Here is an 18,212-nt window from a genome sequence, read left to right as displayed (position 1 = left end):
TCATTGGGTAAAGATCAACGACACAGTTTAGTTCAGTGCGCCGACTTCTCTCTCGTGTCCAATGATCTGGTCACTTGACTTACGGTACTTGAAGGGAAAATATGCCCAGACACGACTTGCTGCAGGATTGTTTTTATACCAGCAGCAAGCCGTATCCGTACTACAAGTTCAGCATGCCGGTTTGATGTGGCTGTGCTGCCCAGCGCCCTACGGACACACAAAAGCTATAAATATGTACGGCCGGGTGGTTCTCGGCCATGTGACTTGATGCCCTCATTGGTCAGAAACGTGGCGACCAAGTCAGCACTAACGCATGTCAGCATTTAGTGCCTTTGCCGCAGATCCCAATTCCTTCAGGTTGAGCGGCAAGCGGTCTGGCGGTTAGGCCGTTCGGTTTCATCTTGAGTATGCAGAACTGCTCCATAGTCCAAGAGGACGCCGCATGTCGTAATTCTCCTCAAAATTGTCAAAAGGCAATCTCACGGAATTGAAGGACTCGGGACGGCTTCCTTTAGCACTGGGCCAAATAGTAGAGGACCCATCCAGCTATACCAATTGAAGGCTGCGGCTAAAAATAGCACGGCTTGGCGGCCCTTGAGACCTCCACCATGACCAGAGCAAAAGTGGGAGAAGTACCAGAAGCAGCTTAGGAACACGAACGCCATTTCACCGACACCGAGACTGAGAAATGACTGGTGACGCTCCCCCCAAATACACGGGGTTCCACGAACTTGGCTCTCCTAGTTCTGTTTTGATGGGCTCAGCGATTGCCGACTGGCTGTCGTCTGTTCACGGTAGGGCGTTACCATTTCCAAAAAGATGCAATGACCCGCAGGATCATCCATGGCTGTTATTGCATCGCCTCACTTGCGTGGGTGTACTCCTCTTTCTTCTTTTAGACTTGAGGGTCCTGGTACTGTTCTGGCCTAGAGCTAGCAATCATGGGTCGTACGTTTTCTGTTTTTACCCTCACTTTTCTATCTCTTGAACGATCTACGTTCACTCTTGTCCAATATTTGTAATATTTCTCGGTTACCAGTGAGCGGAATCACCACGTCCTGCTCACTCATCAGGCACCAAGTAGTGTAGCTGTCGTGGGCGCAGCCACTGGAAGGAACACCTTTGGACTACTACTGCCACAGTCGCAACAACATTCGCCATGTTCTGGACATCCTTGCTCCTGCTTTTCACCAGCGTGGTCGAGTCAGCGAATGTGTGCACCTACGAGGGAGGCTGGTCGCTCCGGGTGGACGCGAATTTCTGTCCGATTAATGCGCCCGTCAACTGCGGCCCCGGCATACAGCTCCGCTGCTGCCCGAACGGCCTGACGTGCACGGGAGAGGGGGACTTCGGAGGCAACTGGTGCTGCAAGGAAGGCGAGGACTGCAAGTCCCAGGCGTCCGCGAGCCCAAAGGTAAGCCAGAGTCACCTATCCAGCCAATGCGCTTCCGAGCGCTGTCGCCGGGATCCTGGTGGTGAGTGAATCGAAATCACGCGACTGACTTGGAGACCTCTGCAGTGCCCGGACCCGACATGGACGCTATGGGGAGGAAGCGGCACCCTCAAGGACGGCGGGTGGTGCTGCCAGCCGGGCGACAACGGCTTCTATCGGGGCAAGGTGGAGGCCGTAGGCTGCACCGCGGCCGGCGTCCGCAGCCTACCGTCCGGCTACCACTTCGCCACGACCGTCCAAACCGTCGCCTGCGTCTCGCCCACATCGTCCGCCACGTCCACACCGACAGGCAGCAGCCCAAGCCCGACGCCCACATCGATAGGCCATACGGACTCCGACAAGAATTATCCTCCTCATCGGCCCTGTCCGGTGGCGCGATCGCTGGGATCGTGGTCGGCGCCGTGTGCGGCATGGCGCTCGTCGCGAGCATTTTTGCATTGGTGTGGTACCGGAAGAAGCGCGCGAGGAACAACAACGCGGCGGCAGGTGGGGCTTACAGCTCGCCCGGCCAGCCACCGTCCGATATGGCGCAGCAGCAGAACTGGTCCGAGTACTACGGTGGTGGCGGGCTACAACAGCACAACGTCTACCACGATGCCGCCACGAAGCAGCAGCTGTCTTCGCCGTATGGATCACCGCAGGAAAACGCCTCGGAGGTTGGCGGGGTGCAGCGGCACGAGATGCCCAACGGGAGGGCCTACCACGAGATGGAATGATGTGTCTCTGGTCTGTCACGACCAAAACGTGTAAATCCCGGGAATACCCTGAACCCCGAGGGATCTGTACGAATACCGGAGGAGGCCATTCTGGGGCTTGGTGGGAGCCTAGGATAGATATATACCCATAGCGTTATTCAGAGATAGCATGTCAAAAATCAATTGGCGAAGAAAAATAGTGGTGTCGCTAAATATTGGTCCTGTGTTGTTAATAGGGGATGACACAAGTTGTGTTAGTCACCCAGTAACCCCTCCAAAGATTTGAGTTAAGAATGTGTAGAATCTGGCCCAAACGAGCTCGGATGATGATATAGTGATGCCTGCCGTCAAGGGCTCGCCGTGCTCTCCGCCCTCGAGCTCCAGCAGGATCGCGGTGTCGCTATCGAGGCCCACATCGGGACCGGGACCATCTCCGAGTCCCCCGTTCTCTGATCCCTGGTAGTCAGCTTCATTGTGTCATCGAGGCACCAGCACCTAGGTGGCGCTGAACCGCAATGGACCACCTGCATCATGGGCAGGGCCGGTATTCAGCTCCGTAATTCTGGCCTGCGCCGAAATCCTGCGCCCCACCCGCCCGATCCATATTTGCAAGGACAGGAGGGAGCAGCATGAGCAAATAACACACTTCTCAGATGATGGTTCGGGTGGTTTCTTTGAGATGACAGGGTGAGGACTAATCGCAACAGCTGTCTGACGTAAACCTAGCCTGGTGAGACTGTTGAGAGTCTGCCAGAACGAGCGTTCCAGCGATAATAGGGTCTTGAGTTCCAGCGCAGGGGCCAGGGTGGTTCAAAGTCTGTCTTGTTTGCCGACGCTGATTTGTTTGTTTGTTTGTGATATTTGCTAACGCCCAAACAAGCCGATGGGATGAAATCGAATATATTACGGATTATGCCCACTAAAGCATCACATCAACCCTGGCCACTTCTCATTGCGTCATCGTGTGCAAGCAGAGTTCGATTTTATAATGAGTGCAGCAGACCGTCAAGAAAGCTTCGATAAGGCAGTGAGACTGCTCCTGGATAAGTTCCCGCACCGTGGTAAACTTGTTATCATGGATTCCCGATGGGAGGGCTCCAGTTATCTAGACCAGGTCGCCAGCATTGCAGGAAACTGGAGGAATCTCAAGGTAAACCGGAGGCTTTGAAGGCGACTGTTGATTTCTGCAACCTGATGGCGGATTGTGCCTGGTTCGTTCACGATAATGACACCACAGTCATCTTGTCTCTGGTCACAGACACCGGAAAGGACGCATACTACCAGCTCTCTGAAAGCACAAAGGATCCGCTTCTGGAAGCTGATATTCTGCTGCTCCTTTCCATCCGCAACCTGAGAGGCGATGGCGACTTCAAGTCGGCGGAGACGAACGGAACCAAAAGCCTCGAGCTTCGCGAGCGTCTCGAGCAACCACAAAGCTTGGAGATAACGAACTGTTACAATTGTATTGCTGTGGCTTGTGATTCTCTCAGGAGACATGCAGAAGCTAAGATGTTCTTGTTGAAGTCACGCGAAATTTTAGAAAAGGACGACGACGAACTTCACATCAGGCTTCTGTGTCAGAACAACCTGAACTACTCACGAAATTTGTTCTGTCGGCAAGTATGAGGAGTCCGAGAAGATGCTTGATCAAGCAGTCCAGCAAGCGTCAAGCTTCCACAGTTGGTACTCACTAGCATTGTAGGTCTTCCCTTTCCCCTTCGGGAAATACTCACTCTGTTCGCAAGTTAACCATTCAGATAGTGTCTATCAGACCAAGGCAAATCTGTACCTCCGTGGATAAAGTGGAGGAGAGAGAATCACGTTTCCTTGGCCCGAGAGACGCTTGATGCCTCCGGTGTATTCGCCTCCATCAGTTGGATCAGCGGCATCGTTTCATACCGAGCCTGCTCAGTGGCGATGAAGCGGAAAGAGGTGGAAACGGCCATCGATGAGCCAAAAGGGGCCGTGGCCATTGCGAGACTCTATAAGATGCCACCGGGAATGTGCGCACGCTTTGCTCATCATCTGATGAATGCATACCTGTTGAACCCAGAACAGTACCAAAAGGAGGCAGATGGGCAGCGTCAGGAAGCGCAAAGGCTTCGGAAATTGCTGCCTCCCGGAAGGACAGATTTGGATGACGAAAGTGGCGAGGCTTTTGACATGTTGGTCGATATAAGTGTGCGATAAAAACAGCATGTTGACCAAGAGGCTGGGCATCATGCATACTATCTTTAATGTCTTGGTCGAATGATGCCGAATTAGAGCAAGAATGTGTGCTCCAATCGAGCAAGTAGGTATCTACGGTCGGAGGTCAGGATCAACTGGCAAACAGACACTCACTCATTAGTAATTGCAGAACATGATTATCAGCCCCAGACCAAGTTTGCGTTGCTCCAAAAACGATGAATCCTTCTAGAAAAACTCGGGGAGTTTATCTAGTGGGAGACTGCAGTGGTTGATGCACCTGCCACCTGGAACCATCCAACAAGCGGTTGAAACGCTGTGGCTGCATATGAATTTTGGCGACACCGTAAATGTTGCAGTGAATAATGCATGGAAACTCGTCTCGAAGGGGACGTAGTATCGTCAGGCGTAACACCAGGAAGCGCCTCTTGATCTTCCGAGACGGTGGCATGGTGGATGGTGTGGTAGAAGAAGGTTTCAGCTGCGGTGATGAAGGGCTCACCATAAGGGGAAGCTGCTGGCAAAGTGGCATTGCAGCCAGCCAAGCCAAGACATGTAAACACGCGGTTTTGTTAAGCGAGCAGGTGCGCAATGTCTCGTATGGCACCCAAGGCCGCCATGCAGCCATTGCAGCCCAATCAACGGGCCGCGAAAGTCGTTGACACGGAAGCCGCTGAACTTGCCGTTTCTTTTTGCTCATCATAAATTCGTTTTGCTTCGGGTTCAATATTGGAAAAGGAATCATCAAAAAAAAGAAGGAAACGGTCCCACGTCCTTAGAAGACAAGCATTCGCCAAGGATAAAACATGGGTGTGGGGGTTTCCGGCTCTAATTGGGCAATGTCCAGCGCCAATAAGATTTGCTACCGAACAAAACCCCAGGATGGGGCTTGTCGGGGGAGACCTGTCAGCCAGAAAGGGGACCACTTCAATGCTCCCCCAGAACAGCCAAGCGGCAGGCAGGCAGGGGGTTTTGGGAAAGGCCACCCAAGCAAGATAAGAAGACGTAAATGAATATGCTAATAAGAGCTGGGCAAACCAGCCACCCAATTCACAGTGTGACATTTCTAGAGTTTCATGAGTATCTGATATCATTTGTTATCAGAGACAGAGCAGAAGCACCATCGCGTTTGGTCAGCCGGAATCGGCGCGCCATTGTGTATCGCGTGGCAGAATCAATCATGGTGCGGGCGCTAGGTGTCAGCAGCTGTGCACTAGCAGCGCCATCGATGCCCACCACGGGAAGAGAGAAGCAAAGAATGCGTGCGAGCATGCAGACCTTTAGGCGCGCTGCCCTCGGTCTCCGCCATGACAGGTATTTGTCGAAACGAAACGGCTGGACAATTCGCAGCGAAGAAGCGCCACTAGTCAAGTCAGCCCTTTCGCTAGTCAGCTAGTCTTAACTGTGAACTCTCTTTCTTCTGGTGGCGAGGACGATAAGGACCAAAAGAAGAGTCCAATATGGGCTGGATTAGTCCCATCGAGTCCTCGGACGCGGCGTTGCTTACTGTGCTGTGAGATAACCCAGCTTGCTTTCGGCAGTCCTCCCGACTAAGTTTGAGAGGCGGGTATCGGAGAACCGGACGTTGCGCGGTGCCTCTCCCGCCACCCCTGTAGGGAGAACAATATCAGGTCTCTCTCAACTTCGTGACGAGATCCGATCTTGCTGACTACTTACCGTAACGTACGTGCGGGCAAGAAAGTTCGATGGCGAGCGCAGCTACGAAGCAACAAAGTGGTGTCCGAGTAAGAATGAGATGCGACGAACGGAATGCTCCTTCTTTCCTGGTCTTGTTCTGGTTCCCTTATCGCAACGCCAGGGTGCGATTTCCCCGGGTTCTGGAACCATTTCACATGCCCCACTCTCATCGGCCCCATCGATTTTCTTATCTCCGGGCAAGGTGGCAGGGTGGGAGTCCCAAGATCTTGGCACCTACCATACTCCGTACCTGCAGGCGCATTCCAGAATTCGTAGTCGTCGGGTCCTGCATGGGACCTTTCCAGTCGACGATCGGGACGTTTCTAATTGGGGAAACGGGGTACAGAACGATGTGCAACTGGTTGACGACAGTGGGACTGAGATACACTCGACCGTTTTGTGAAAGCAAGATGCGAGACATACACCATCAGAAAGACATGATGATCTTGCCTATTCATGGTGGAAGTTGAGTAATGCGGGGTTGAGGTCGGATGAGTTGAGATGGAATTGACTGGATGCCGCAAGCTTGGCGGGGGCAGAAGAGGTGTCGACAGAAGTGTCGAGGGTGCCACGAGTGGCCGAGACGGGCCAACCCAGTAGAGAAAGAGCCGAATGTGATACGACACACAAGCAGCATTCTGGTCCCGAAGGACTGGGCTGGACTTTGAGCACCGTTGTCCAACAAGGCATGTTACTGTTTTGCCAGGTATATTAATGAAACGGTGCATCTGTATGAAGACAGCTCCAACCGACACTACTTCACTTTGATGGATTCGGCAGGAACCGACACAGATATTTGTTTGCTTCTTCGGCTTTTAAAACCTGGGCTGAAGATGCAAGGCTGACTGGATGCTTTTCTTCACCACTGTCTGTGTGTAACGACGTGTGGCAGTGTGCTACCAACCCCTGGAAATAAGAGAACGCCTTTGCCTATGTAGCATCTCGAAGCAATTGACTTCTGCCAATCTAATACGCTTCGACAACATTCCATCTTAATAAAACAGTAAGCTACCCTTGCGGCTTGCCTTTTCGTCCAGCTAATAAGTGCGACACACATCTTCCGATTCGGAGGCGAAGCGAGGTAAGTTGAAGCCATGTCCGACGACGTTGTCTATTTACGGAGCTGATTGGCTTCGATGGAAGATGGACCGGCCATGCCAGCATGCCTGTAGGATGCCTAGTGGGTACCACTACACCCCGGCTTAGCGCAGATGACCCCAGCAGGCATTTTAATGACTGCCTTACACTTCAGCCAAACGGACTCCTCGCAGGCCGTCAGACACGTCGTGCATGTGCAACGTGCTGTACGCAAAGTGATTGATCAGTCTGGACCCTTGAATTGACCATGCAGCTTCCAATTCCGCCTGTTTTCATTCTTCTTCTCGAATGGTTTGGGCGTTTCGGCAGAGCAGACGGTGGTCTCGGCTCGTCTCTGAAATCGAATGATTTTGCTGTTGTCGTCCTTTCTATTTCCTCGCCAAGTTTGCTGACCTAGCCGTCGTATCCAAGCAACACTGGTTTACTGCCTCCTCTCGGCGTAGTTCACCACTTTCCGTCTGGTCTTTATCTTTTCCTCGCCGGAGTGGGGTGGTCTCCCCACATGGCCAAGGGCGCGGGCACCGGGCGCGGCCAATATTTATGATTAGCGAATATGAAACTCTACCTGTCGGTATCAGTCAGTCATCACTCATATGTACGTAGCCATTTGCATTACATAGGACGACTTACGTATCTGGAAAGCCAAGGAGCTGAGCAATCAACTCCGTGCTGCTACCAATTGATCCCTCCCATTAATCCATTTCCCGCTATTCCTCGGCCGTCTGATGACCCAGCTGGGGGGGGTGCAGCCTCCCACCGATCCGGGCGATTCTAAATGTAACACACACCTCGCACACACACCTCCAATCCAGCCCGTCTGCATCAGGAAGTACCTGTACCCTGCATCGTCAATGTCTCTCAATAAGATTATTTAGTCTGTGCCACTCCCCCGGCAAACTCGATCTGACGGATCTTGCTTTTCTTTTTCCTCCTCTTTCCCGTGTGTGTGAATCTTCAACCAATTTTGTTTTCTTCAACCGAGAGTGGTCTCTCTTTTGTTTCCCTCCATAAGCTGTGACGCGTGTGACGAGGCTTTATTTTTGGACATCGAAACACAACCTTGGCCCTTCCCCTACCACATAGGGACGATTCGAATCTTTACTCGGCTTCACGCTGCGACTTCGCCATCATGTCGTCCAACGGTACCGTCGAGTACGACGGCACCCTAGCCACGGGTGGTGACTCGCTCACGGAAGATTTGAACATTTACTACGGGGTAAGAAGACACCTCCACCCTTGCCGCCAGTGATCGTTATGGTGTATCTCGATGTCGTGCTTGGTGCTGATCATGGCTGTAGAGCGGTGATATTGCTTGGATCTTGACCTCGTCGGCTCTTGTGCTACTCATGATCCCCGGCGTCGGCTTCTTCTACTCGGGTCTCGCCCGCCGCAAGTCGGCCCTCTCCCTCATCTTCCTGTCGATGTTGTCAATCGCCGTCGTCAGCTTCCAGTGGTTCTTCTGGGGATACAGCTTGGCCTTCTCCCACACCAGTACCAACCCCTTCATTGGCGACCTCTCCAACTTCGGCCTGAAGGAGGTTCTTGGTGCTCCTTCCGTTGGTGGTACCAAGATGCCTGATCTTCTTTTCTGTCTATACCAGGGCATGTTTGCAGCTATTACGTAAGTACAATCGATAGGGAAACAGGTGACGAGGTATACAATAGACGCTAACGCCATGTCTAATCAGACCCGCCCTCGCCATTGGCGCTGCTGTTGACCGAGCTCGTCTGCTCCCCATCATGATCTTTATCTTCATCTGGGCTACGATCGTATCGACCCCATCGCATACTGGACTTGGAACCCCATGGGTTGGTCGTACAAAATGGGCGGTCTCGACTTCGCTGGTGGTACCCCGGTCCACATCTCCTCCGGTGCTGCGGCTCTGGCCTATTCTCTGATGCTCGGCAAGCGAACCGGCTACTCCAACGCCAACGGCCCTGCCTACCGGCCCCACAACGTCACCCACGTCATTCTCGGTACCGTTTTCCTCTGGGTCGGCTGGTTCGGCTTCAACGGTGGTTCTGCCCTGGCCGGCAACATGCGTGCTGTCATGGCCTGCCTTGTCACCCATATCGCCGCGTCCTGCGCCGCCATTACCTGGTGTCTGCTCGACTACCGTCTGGAGAGGAAGTTCTCCGTGGTAGGTTTCTGTCTGGTGCTATCGCCGGCCTCGTTGCCATTACCCCGGGTTCCGGTTTCGTTACCCCGTGGCCGCTGTTATCTTTGGTGTTGTTGGTGGCGCCGCCTGTAACTTTGCCACCAAGATTAAGTTCCTGGTCGGTGTTGACGACGCTCTGGATATCTTCGCTGAGCACGGTGTCGGCGGTATTGTTGGCAACCTTCTGACTGGACTGTTTGCTGCGTAAGTCTCCCCATGCCATTGACTGATTGCTCGGCTTTTACTGACCCATGGGATATATAGCAACTATATTGCACACCTGGATGGCGTCACTGAGATTGACGGCGGATGGATCAACCATCACTACGTCCAGCTCGGGTACCAGCTGGCCGACTCTGTCGCTGGTTTCTCGTACTCCTTCGTCCTGACCTGCATCATCCTGTTCCTCATGAACCTCGTTCCCGGTCTCAGCCTACGCGTTAGCCCCGCTGAGGAAGAGCTTGGTCTCGACGACGGGCAGCTCGGCGAGTTCGCCTACGACTATGTCGAGCTCCGCCGCCACACGACCGATACCATCCCCCACGAGATCAACATCGGCCACAGCCCGGGTTCCAGTACGCCCAAGGGAGTCCATGAGAAAGGCCCCGTCTCACCTGTCTGAAAAAATGTTCCTCTACTAGTGTCAAAGTGTATGAGTGAGAGCACCATTGTCATAAAAATGGTGCATGACATAGTACATATGGGAACCAGGAATGGCGATGGAGGTTTGGAAAAAAAAGCGATTGGTATAATCGTACCAATTTGTTCGGCTTGTGTGGTTGTGATGTAGAAAGATCGAGAATATACCCCTTTGAGCGCTCCATAATAAATATTAATGTAAACCCCGCTATACGTGAGGGTATGTCCACTCTTCGTGTTCGTTACTTGCAATAATGAAAGCTCATCGAAGGCATGGGTATGGTAATCCTCGCTTACTTCACACCTGGCTCTCATGGCACTCTACACCTTTGCTCTTTGCTGATGTTGGCTTCCATGCTCGTTGATAGAGTCACAATGAGACTGACCTCTTTGTTGGCTGACCAAACAACACCAAGTCAAACAGCAACAGCAACAAGACATCTAAAGTCTTACATCGCATGGCACCCAATGGCGACAATGAGTCTTTATTGTTAGCGCAGCCTTCTTTTCATTTCTAACAAAAGGGACAATTGGTTTGTTTCGTCATATAAATCAGCAATGTAGCCAATACAGAAGGGAAGAGTTTGGAGCTGAGAGCTGAGAATCAAGTTGGGAGCAGCAGGATAACCAAGTTTACTCTTCTTTTGGTTGTCTACGTTCATATTCATTTTCGTTTCTTCACTTGAGAGTTTCGGAGCTGGTTCCCGTAGTGCTGCTGCTGCTGCGTAGAATATGGAGGATGCGCGTACTTGGTCCGGGGGCCCGACTTCTCGGCGGAGAACTCGGATGATACGATGCGGGACATCGGCATCATCGACGGCGGATCCCAAGCCGACTACTACCTCGAGGTTTACGCATTGGCACAGGGACGGGGCGACGCCGAGCATGGAATGGTAGATGTTGCCTTTGGTGGGATAGATCATCATTCCTTCTGTTCTGCTAACAGCACTAGCAGTAGTAGCATCTCGGATTCGGTCGAAGGACTAGGGGGGCTCCTTCTTCTTCTTCTTCATCACCAGGCTCTGGTGAAGCCACGAGCGTGCCTCCGGTGGACTACTCCGAGGACCGGAAGAACCACTGGAGGCGGGCCGGGTACCACGACCACGAAAACGACCCCTGGGCTTTCGAGTGGAGCAAGCACCAGCGTCTCGTGCCCCAGTCGAAGCCGTCCATGGACGAGGCCTGGAAAGCGACGTACCGAGAACTAAAAGGGCGAAACCGCCGCCACCACCACGGATGTACCAGGCCCCGCCGCCTTATTATCCTTATTACGTCCCTGCCGGCTATCCCTGGCCGTATCAGGCGGGGTACTACTACCCGCCAATGATGCATCAGACGTATCGTCCGCCGCCGTGGCAGGCACGGCCCAAGCCGTTCGAGTGGGCCAAGATCCCGTACGACTGCTGGCACTGTGCTTCGCACCCGGACATCAACTGGAGCGAGGTGCGTGCCGAACCGTGGAGGAAGATCTTTCGCGACACTGACGACGGAAACAATAAAGTTGACAACAAAGTAAAATAGGTAGATAACTAAACTGTTGAATACACACGATTGTGCTGGGTACTGCGTGAGTAAGTAGAATAATCACGATACTTCAGACTGAATTACTGACCCCTCCCCGGACTCCGAAAAGACGTTTCTCTCCCCAACGGAGTTTGGAACCCCCATGATGATAAGAACGGGATCGGATTAAGTACACTTGTTGGCCAGCATACTTATTAGCGCTTACCATTCCGGTTAATTAATGTCTGGCTCGTGTAGAAGACCGACATGCGCAACCCGCCCCGTACACGAAGCTTGCAGGTGAGCAAGAGGGCGCGCCCTTTCCGTGGGGTGGGAAAAGCCGAGCTCAAAACGGAAACAAAAACCGACCGGGTGCAAGTGTTGAACGTGTACAACTGCAGGGTTTGTGGAACTGTCAGATATGTGCGACTATTAGATGTGATTGATTTCTTTCACAAATCATACCGGAGAGAGCCGAGGGAAGGCACAAACTCGTTAATTAGCCCTCAATAACAACTATTAGCAGTCAGGCCTGATCAGCAGCAAGCCAACCCCCTCCCTCCTTCCCTTACCAAAATAGCCAATATGCCCCCTTTACCACCACCCGTCGCCAACACGCATGGCGTCGAGCTGCCCCCGCGTTACCGGATCTGCCTGCTGACCGAGGAGTACACCGACTGGATCAAGGCGCTCTACAGCGACGGCTTCCTGCTCCGGGTCACGCCCTGGGTCCCCTATGAGCCAGCAAGTCCCGCCCGGCACGTCCCGGGTGAACCTGGCCGGGCGCGCCTTCACGGAACTCGACGGGTTCCACCGCTTCCTCGTCGCCAGCGGCCTGAGCTACGCCATCTTCGACACCGAGTATGATTTCCAGCGGGCCGGATCCGCTACTGCGGGGGGCCATCTCTATTGGAAGGACGATGGGCTGCTCCGCCTTGGCCCACAGCGGCAGGATGGGGATGAGGACGACGTGGCGGAGGTGGACCGCATGGTCGAGGGCATGGACTTCCCACTCGTCTGCCACGGGCTGTCGTACGACGAATTCACGCCGCCGCCCGCGGAAGTCCAGCAGGCACTGCACGAATTCTATCCGCTACGGGGACCGGTGTTTGGATACATCGATCGACACCTGGACAAGCGACCAAGAGATCACCCGGACAGACAGCCGCCAACGGCGCCCGGCAGGCCCTGGTATGTAATTTACTAACCAAATTTCCTCACTTTTCAGATGCACATCGTGGTTTGATGCTAACCATGAGGACAGATGCGCCACGGCTGCATCACCAAACGCGGGTACGAAAGGCGCGGCCTCATGACGGCGCTGAACCGGTTCATCGCGCTCGAGGCCCGGGCGCGCGGGTTCCGGGGCCTGTCGGTGGGCACCAACTCGCCCACGGTCATGCGCAGCTACTTGTTCGATACGGATGATGACGAAGAGAAGAGGAAGAATCCGATGGCCGCCGCGGGGATGCGGAGCTCTGTGTTTGCCGAGGTTGAAGACTTGTGCAAGTACCGCCTCGAGGATTTCGGGGTGAAGGGGGAAGAAGGAGAAGAAGGGAAAGAGGTCTTCCCATTTCGAGGGTATGATTTCAAGCGAAATGTATGGCTGATGTGGTGTGATTTGGCGCCGTCCTTGTCGCCGTTGCAGTAGGGTTCACCACCAGCAGCCGAGGTGGCGGAGATGTTCTTCAGTGCAGAGAGGTCGCACCAACTGCATACCGTGTTGAGTTTGTGAGCAGTTACAAATTATTATTTCAGAAACGTCTTTGGTAACAGTCACCTGTACGTGGGTGATGATGGGTTGGTACTTACGTGTAGTAAATGAAAGCAGGAATAGGTGTAAGGGATATGCTATCCTTCCACCACCGATCGATTTATCCTATCGCCTCAATCTCATCGTAAAAGGGTCCGCACTGTCTGTGGTGGCCTAATTCAATCTAAGCAAACATGGGGAAATGTCGTGGTGTGTTGCACGGGTATGTGGTCACATCCAACCCGGTCTAGATTCCATGCAACGGTTAGTTGTCCCCCTTACTTCGATGATCCTGGCGGGGACACCCGTATCGTACCCACCATCGAACTAAGATGTTAGCGTCCTAGGGATGGATCAGATCAGATATGATGATGACAGGTCAAATATTGAAAACGCTGTGATCCGGGTGATGCTTCCCCGTCGTGGGTTTGCCAGGACTGAAAACGACATTCACCTTCTCGCTGGGATTGAGGACCAAGAGGTTCCATCCACACAGCCCGCTCCAGCTTATCCCCAGATAGAACACCAATGAATGGAAATGGAGAGAAAGTTCCATCGAAACGGGCTCTAAATTGACAAAGCCACCCAGGTAGAAGTCGGTGTGATCCAACCGTTCGGGTGCGGTACATAATCGGACCTATCAATGCCAGTGTTTGTAGTACAATGCCGAACCAACATGGAGGGTGACACCAGCCTTGCTATCTTAGATCTCGCTTGCTCCCAGGGCCTATTGTTGGTTCCAAGGGAATGGATGTCGGTAGCAAACTTGCTTGTAGCCATACTCTTTCGGGGCCACCCGGCATGAGGGTTATCGTGGCTCGCCTTAGGAAACAATACAGGATGTTCCAAGCCTCTTTGGTCCAATGGCACCAAGTCTGTATTCCGAAGCTTTCACGAATAGAGAGCTTGAAATGGAAAGAGCGAGCTATGCGTGACTTCTGGAAAGTGCAAGGGTAAGCAGACCTGCCTCGCTCCTTCTGCCGTGATTGAGTCAAGGTCAAGTAGCGAGAATTTATTCTTGGCCAACTCGTGCTTTCTAGTATTCATCATGATCGTCTGAAGTGAAATGGGTCTCAAATAGTTGATTCTGTTGCAATTTTCATCTCATTACATTTGATCGTCTTAAATATCGACACGAGCAGTTGACAATGGTACTTGCCAAGCCTCAGCGGATCTTGGCATGGGAGCCGGAGTCGGAAGAGGCCTTCGAGTACTTCTCTACCATTCACTGGTACCGCAGACATCTTATTACCTACCCAGAGCTTCGCCCCTTCAAAGTTGACTACGCAAACCGCAAAGCCCACGGCTGGGACCCCGTCGTCAGCGGCCTCCTCGCCCGCCCCGACGCCGCCGGCATCCGCCACTTCCTGAGCACCCTGGCCGACCCGGGCCAGCTCCCGCAGCTCGACCATCCGCTGAACGCAGCCCAGGCCCTCGGGCTCACGGCGACGACCGGCGGCGACGTAGACCGGGTGAACAAGACCCGCTTGTATGCGGCGACCGTGCCCCCAACGCCGCCCGGGCCGAACCCGTTCCCGCAGCATGTCAACTTCTACACCCTCGGCGCCGACCTGGCCGGCATCCCCACACCGTGCACGGCGGCATCATCGCGCTGCTTATCGACAGCGCGTTCGCGCAGCTGGGCTTTGTGCACGCGGACCCGCGTGGGCAGTTTTACTCGGCCTTCACCAACGTCCGCTTCCTACGACCCATCATCATACCGCCGGCGCCGGCGCTGACCACCACCACCACCCAGCAGCAGCAGCAGCAGCAGCAGGGTTCTCCTTTGTCCTCGGCGGCGGCGGCGGCAACGGTGGTCGGCGGCAACCAGAGCGACAGCGGCCAAGGAGGTGTGGCCAATGTGATTGTGCGTGCCCAGATAGACAGCATCGCGACCAAGGAGGGAGACGACAAGATGCATGTTATGGCGCAGGTGGAAACTGAGGGTGGGGTTATCTGTGCTATCGGGGGAGGGCTTGGTTGTGGAGAAGTTGTGGAAAAGCTACATTTGAAGTACTGTGACTGGAAGAGGAGGGTTGTGAGGCTACGCACGTAAGTCGAATCTTACCTTGACAAAAAGTCTCTTATACAGTGCTATTGGACCAGCATATGTGAGCAGTAAGCAGCACATTGTGTCGTTGCCGTCGACTACCCCTTGTGGGTTTCAAACCATTTCTATCACTTAACCCCTGAATCACGTCATGCACGAACACATGCTCACCCCTCACACAACTTTACATACCGATTGGGCCGTTTATAACGATTATGAGCAAGAGTCAAGGGCTTAGAATAGGTTTTTAGGTTTGAATCAAGAATGATATCAAAATTACACGATAACAATTTTAGTATTCATGCCTTGTAATTATAATAAAAGAAAGTTTACCATGGTATTGTCCCCACTAAATCTAGTTGCTAGTTTCTGAGGGTATTCGTTCATTCTACGTTTATTCAGCCGGTCTTATCTCCCCGCTTCGTAGCATGTCTATCTCGACAAAGCCATACCAAGACAAGAATTCAACGAGCCGGTCCTTGGCTCCGAGCCCCTTCTTTCCTAAATCACCTCGCTTGCCAACCCCGCTCCATCGGCACCCAGCATCACGCGTCCTGCTTTTTCCTCCCCTTTCTGGTTTTCTGCTTTTGTCTTCTCCCATGCCTTTCCGAACCACACCATCACTGCTACTGCCCGAATCCCGGTCTTGGTCCTCTCCAGCATCTTCCGCGCCACCCACCGCTCCAGCACCACGAACAGCCCGACGCCCGCGATGTACAGCTGCGGCCCCAGCGCGACGCCGCCGTCGTGCATGGCGACGACGGCGCTCAGGAAGATGGCGAAGGTGTAGACGTCGCGGTAGCGGCTCCCGAGCGGCCCGACGCCGCCGAGCCGGCACAGCGTCCAGACCAGCAGGCGCGGGTAGACGAAGGAGGCGTTGACCATGACGCTGGCGCGGTAGAGCTGCTGCGGGCTCTGCCACGTGTCGAAGGTCGGGATCTTTCCGAGGAGGTTGTGGAGCAGAGGGAGAGGGAGAGGAAGGGGAATGAACGAAAAAGACGAGAGGGGGTTGTTGTTGGAGGAGGACAGGAAGTAGGAGCCCGTGGTGATAGGAACCGGAAGAGCGTCTGCGAGTGGTAGATGGGACGTAGGATCGATTTGTGGCCGGCCCAGACGCGGTCGCGGGCGAGCACCAGCGAGGTGTGGCATTGTATGAGCATCACGACCAGGTCGATGAGGTCGGCGGTGGGCAGCAGGGTGCCTGTGGACTGCCGGCTTATGTCAATCTTGTTGAAGTCGTCATCATGGCTGTAGATCGATGACGGGGTTGCTGAGATGCTGGTGTTGTGGAGCTTTTGTGCTCCCGATGAGCTTTTGCTGCTGTCGGTAGGTTGATAGTACTCGCCGTGGTACCGGCGGCCGTAGTACCGGACTACTTCGGCGACGCTGAGGAGGATGTGCAGGAGCAGCGTAGCATTGCTCGGCCGTGCAGGGCCTTCCTGCACCGCTTGAGGGTCCCGTTGATCTGGTAGCGGAACACGAGGGTCCCCAGGAAGGTCAGGGCGAGGACTTCAAGATGGATCATGGTGATGAAGCTATTTCTGCCACCATCGATCCTTCTGTGTGACGTAGTTATTCGGTTCCAATGCCTAGGTCTTGGTCTGGTCTAGCCAGCGTAGTAGAAGCAAAAGAAAAAACGATGAGGTACAAACTGATCTGCGTTCTGTGGGCAAGTAGGCAGGGATCTAGCTATTTTGTTGACAGGCACAAGGATGAGGGGTTTTTAGGCGTTTTCGGAAATGAAATAATAGAGAGAAAAAAGGGTCTGGAAGGACGAAGTGGGCATGAGAATGGGAAGTAGTCGCGTTCTAGGCATAATGTTGAATACAAGATTGGATACATTCGAGACCGCTAAGGAGCGGCTTGTCCACCAAGGGGAAGGGAGAGGAGAAGGATGCACCAGCCCTCTCTCTCTTAGAGCTGCCCACCCCCGCAGGAGTCACGACTAGCATGCTACTATCTTTGCTTGCCTGCATATGTCAAGTAAATAGCATGTGAAAAGACCAGACCCAATGATAGATGGAAGCAGTTACTGTTGTTGGGGGCCGTGTAGGGCTGATGAGGTTTGCATCGCAGCAGGATCTGGATGGGTCCGGCGTGGGCGTGAGCGTGGGCGTGGGCATGGCGAGTGGGTTGAATCCTTTGTCTTCCTTCACCTGACTGAGTGGGTGTAAGTAGGTAAGCATGTCTCGGGAGAAGGACTACTGAGCCCGTTTCCCGTTAGTGTGGTTCCGACGTGGTTGCCCGAGTCGGCTCGTGGGACAACTGCATATGTATTCGAACCAACAAGAAGAGTCAAAATACAGATTAGCTTGTATATAAAACTGGGGATCCCACTGATGCAGGCGGAGCCAGTTAGGATCAAACAAGAAGCGTAGACATGCATATTACACATGTACTTACTAATTACTGACTAGTTGAATGGGTCGGCTGTGTTACCCAAAACGCGCCGTCGACCTCTCTGATCTAAGATCTTATAGGTCCGCCGTTGGGCTGAGCTGGCCAATGTGCCTGCACACAGCCAACCGAGGATTCCGGAAGCGGTAGGCCAAGGCAAAAAGCATAAAGGCGCCACCGGGCCGTCTTGATAGCGGATCGGGATCCTTGCCGTATTCTGCCAACTATTTCTTCCTTGGCGCAACCTCTCTAGCTTTGCGGTTCGGCTAGCCTTCACTTCGTTCGTCCTTACTCTTGGATAAGCAGGTCCGCCCCCACGATCGAAGCTGTGTGTCGCAACCAACAGAAGATGGTGTAGTGGCTACTAGAAGCACACGTATTAGATACGTGTACAGAGTATGTATGTATGTATGTAGTAAGCATAGCCTGTTAGATACGGGTCCAGTGTTGTATCGTTTCCGACAATAGCTATAATTGCGGGCTCTATATCTGCCAAGCCACGCGCCACGGGAGGACGGCTCGTACCCCTGAAACACACTTTCTGCCCAGCTTTGCAAGCGTCGATACAGGTTACCGGCAC

The 18,212-nt window shown here is 53.6% G+C and overlaps 6 protein-coding genes across 6 annotated transcripts; all 6 read left to right on the top strand.

Moving 5' to 3' along the window:
- Positions 1-1,159: 1,159 nt before the first annotated feature.
- Positions 1,160-1,483, top strand: PG994_003008 (uncharacterized protein; the record flags this gene model as incomplete). The annotated part of the gene is made up of 1 exon (XM_066854417.1): positions 1,160-1,483. The coding sequence occupies one exon, from the start codon at positions 1,160-1,162 to the stop codon at positions 1,481-1,483; it is 324 nt and encodes a 107-aa protein (XP_066720272.1).
- Positions 1,484-1,533: 50 nt separating this feature from the next.
- Positions 1,534-2,169, top strand: PG994_003007 (uncharacterized protein; the record flags this gene model as incomplete). Its single annotated transcript, XM_066854416.1, has 1 exon — positions 1,534-2,169. One exon carries the CDS (start codon positions 1,534-1,536, stop codon positions 2,167-2,169), a length of 636 nt encoding a protein of 211 aa, XP_066720271.1.
- Positions 2,170-3,234: 1,065 nt separating this feature from the next.
- On the top strand, positions 3,235-4,338 carry PG994_003006 (uncharacterized protein; the record flags this gene model as incomplete). Its single annotated transcript, XM_066854415.1, has 2 exons — positions 3,235-3,768; positions 3,910-4,338. The coding sequence occupies 2 exons, from the start codon at positions 3,235-3,237 to the stop codon at positions 4,336-4,338; spliced, it is 963 nt and encodes a 320-aa protein (XP_066720270.1).
- A 3,922-nt stretch (positions 4,339-8,260) lies between these two features.
- PG994_003005 (uncharacterized protein) lies at positions 8,261-11,256 on the top strand (the record flags this gene model as incomplete). Its single annotated transcript, XM_066854414.1, has 7 exons — positions 8,261-8,347; positions 8,430-8,752; positions 8,855-9,272; positions 9,397-9,494; positions 9,555-9,865; positions 10,659-10,822; positions 10,891-11,256. The coding sequence occupies 7 exons, from the start codon at positions 8,261-8,263 to the stop codon at positions 11,254-11,256; spliced, it is 1,767 nt and encodes a 588-aa protein (XP_066720269.1).
- A 912-nt stretch (positions 11,257-12,168) lies between these two features.
- PG994_003004 (uncharacterized protein) lies at positions 12,169-13,083 on the top strand (the record flags this gene model as incomplete). The annotated part of the gene is made up of 2 exons (XM_066854413.1): positions 12,169-12,627; positions 12,697-13,083. The coding sequence occupies 2 exons, from the start codon at positions 12,169-12,171 to the stop codon at positions 13,081-13,083; spliced, it is 846 nt and encodes a 281-aa protein (XP_066720268.1).
- A 1,250-nt stretch (positions 13,084-14,333) lies between these two features.
- On the top strand, positions 14,334-16,315 carry PG994_003003 (uncharacterized protein; the record flags this gene model as incomplete). The annotated part of the gene is made up of 3 exons (XM_066854412.1): positions 14,334-14,776; positions 14,812-15,223; positions 15,896-16,315. 3 exons carry the CDS (start codon positions 14,334-14,336, stop codon positions 16,313-16,315), a joined length of 1,275 nt encoding a protein of 424 aa, XP_066720267.1.
- Positions 16,316-18,212: the final 1,897 nt, after the last annotated feature.

This window comes from Apiospora phragmitis (genome assembly GCF_038363925.1).
Source record: "Apiospora phragmitis strain CBS 135458 chromosome Unknown utg000003l:1.0-2676785.0:1.0-2680665.0, whole genome shotgun sequence".
Taxonomy (NCBI): Eukaryota; Fungi; Ascomycota; class Sordariomycetes; order Amphisphaeriales; family Apiosporaceae; genus Apiospora; species Apiospora phragmitis.
The sequence above is the reverse complement of the archived record's forward strand: the minus strand, read 5'-3'. Positions and strand labels throughout refer to the sequence as shown.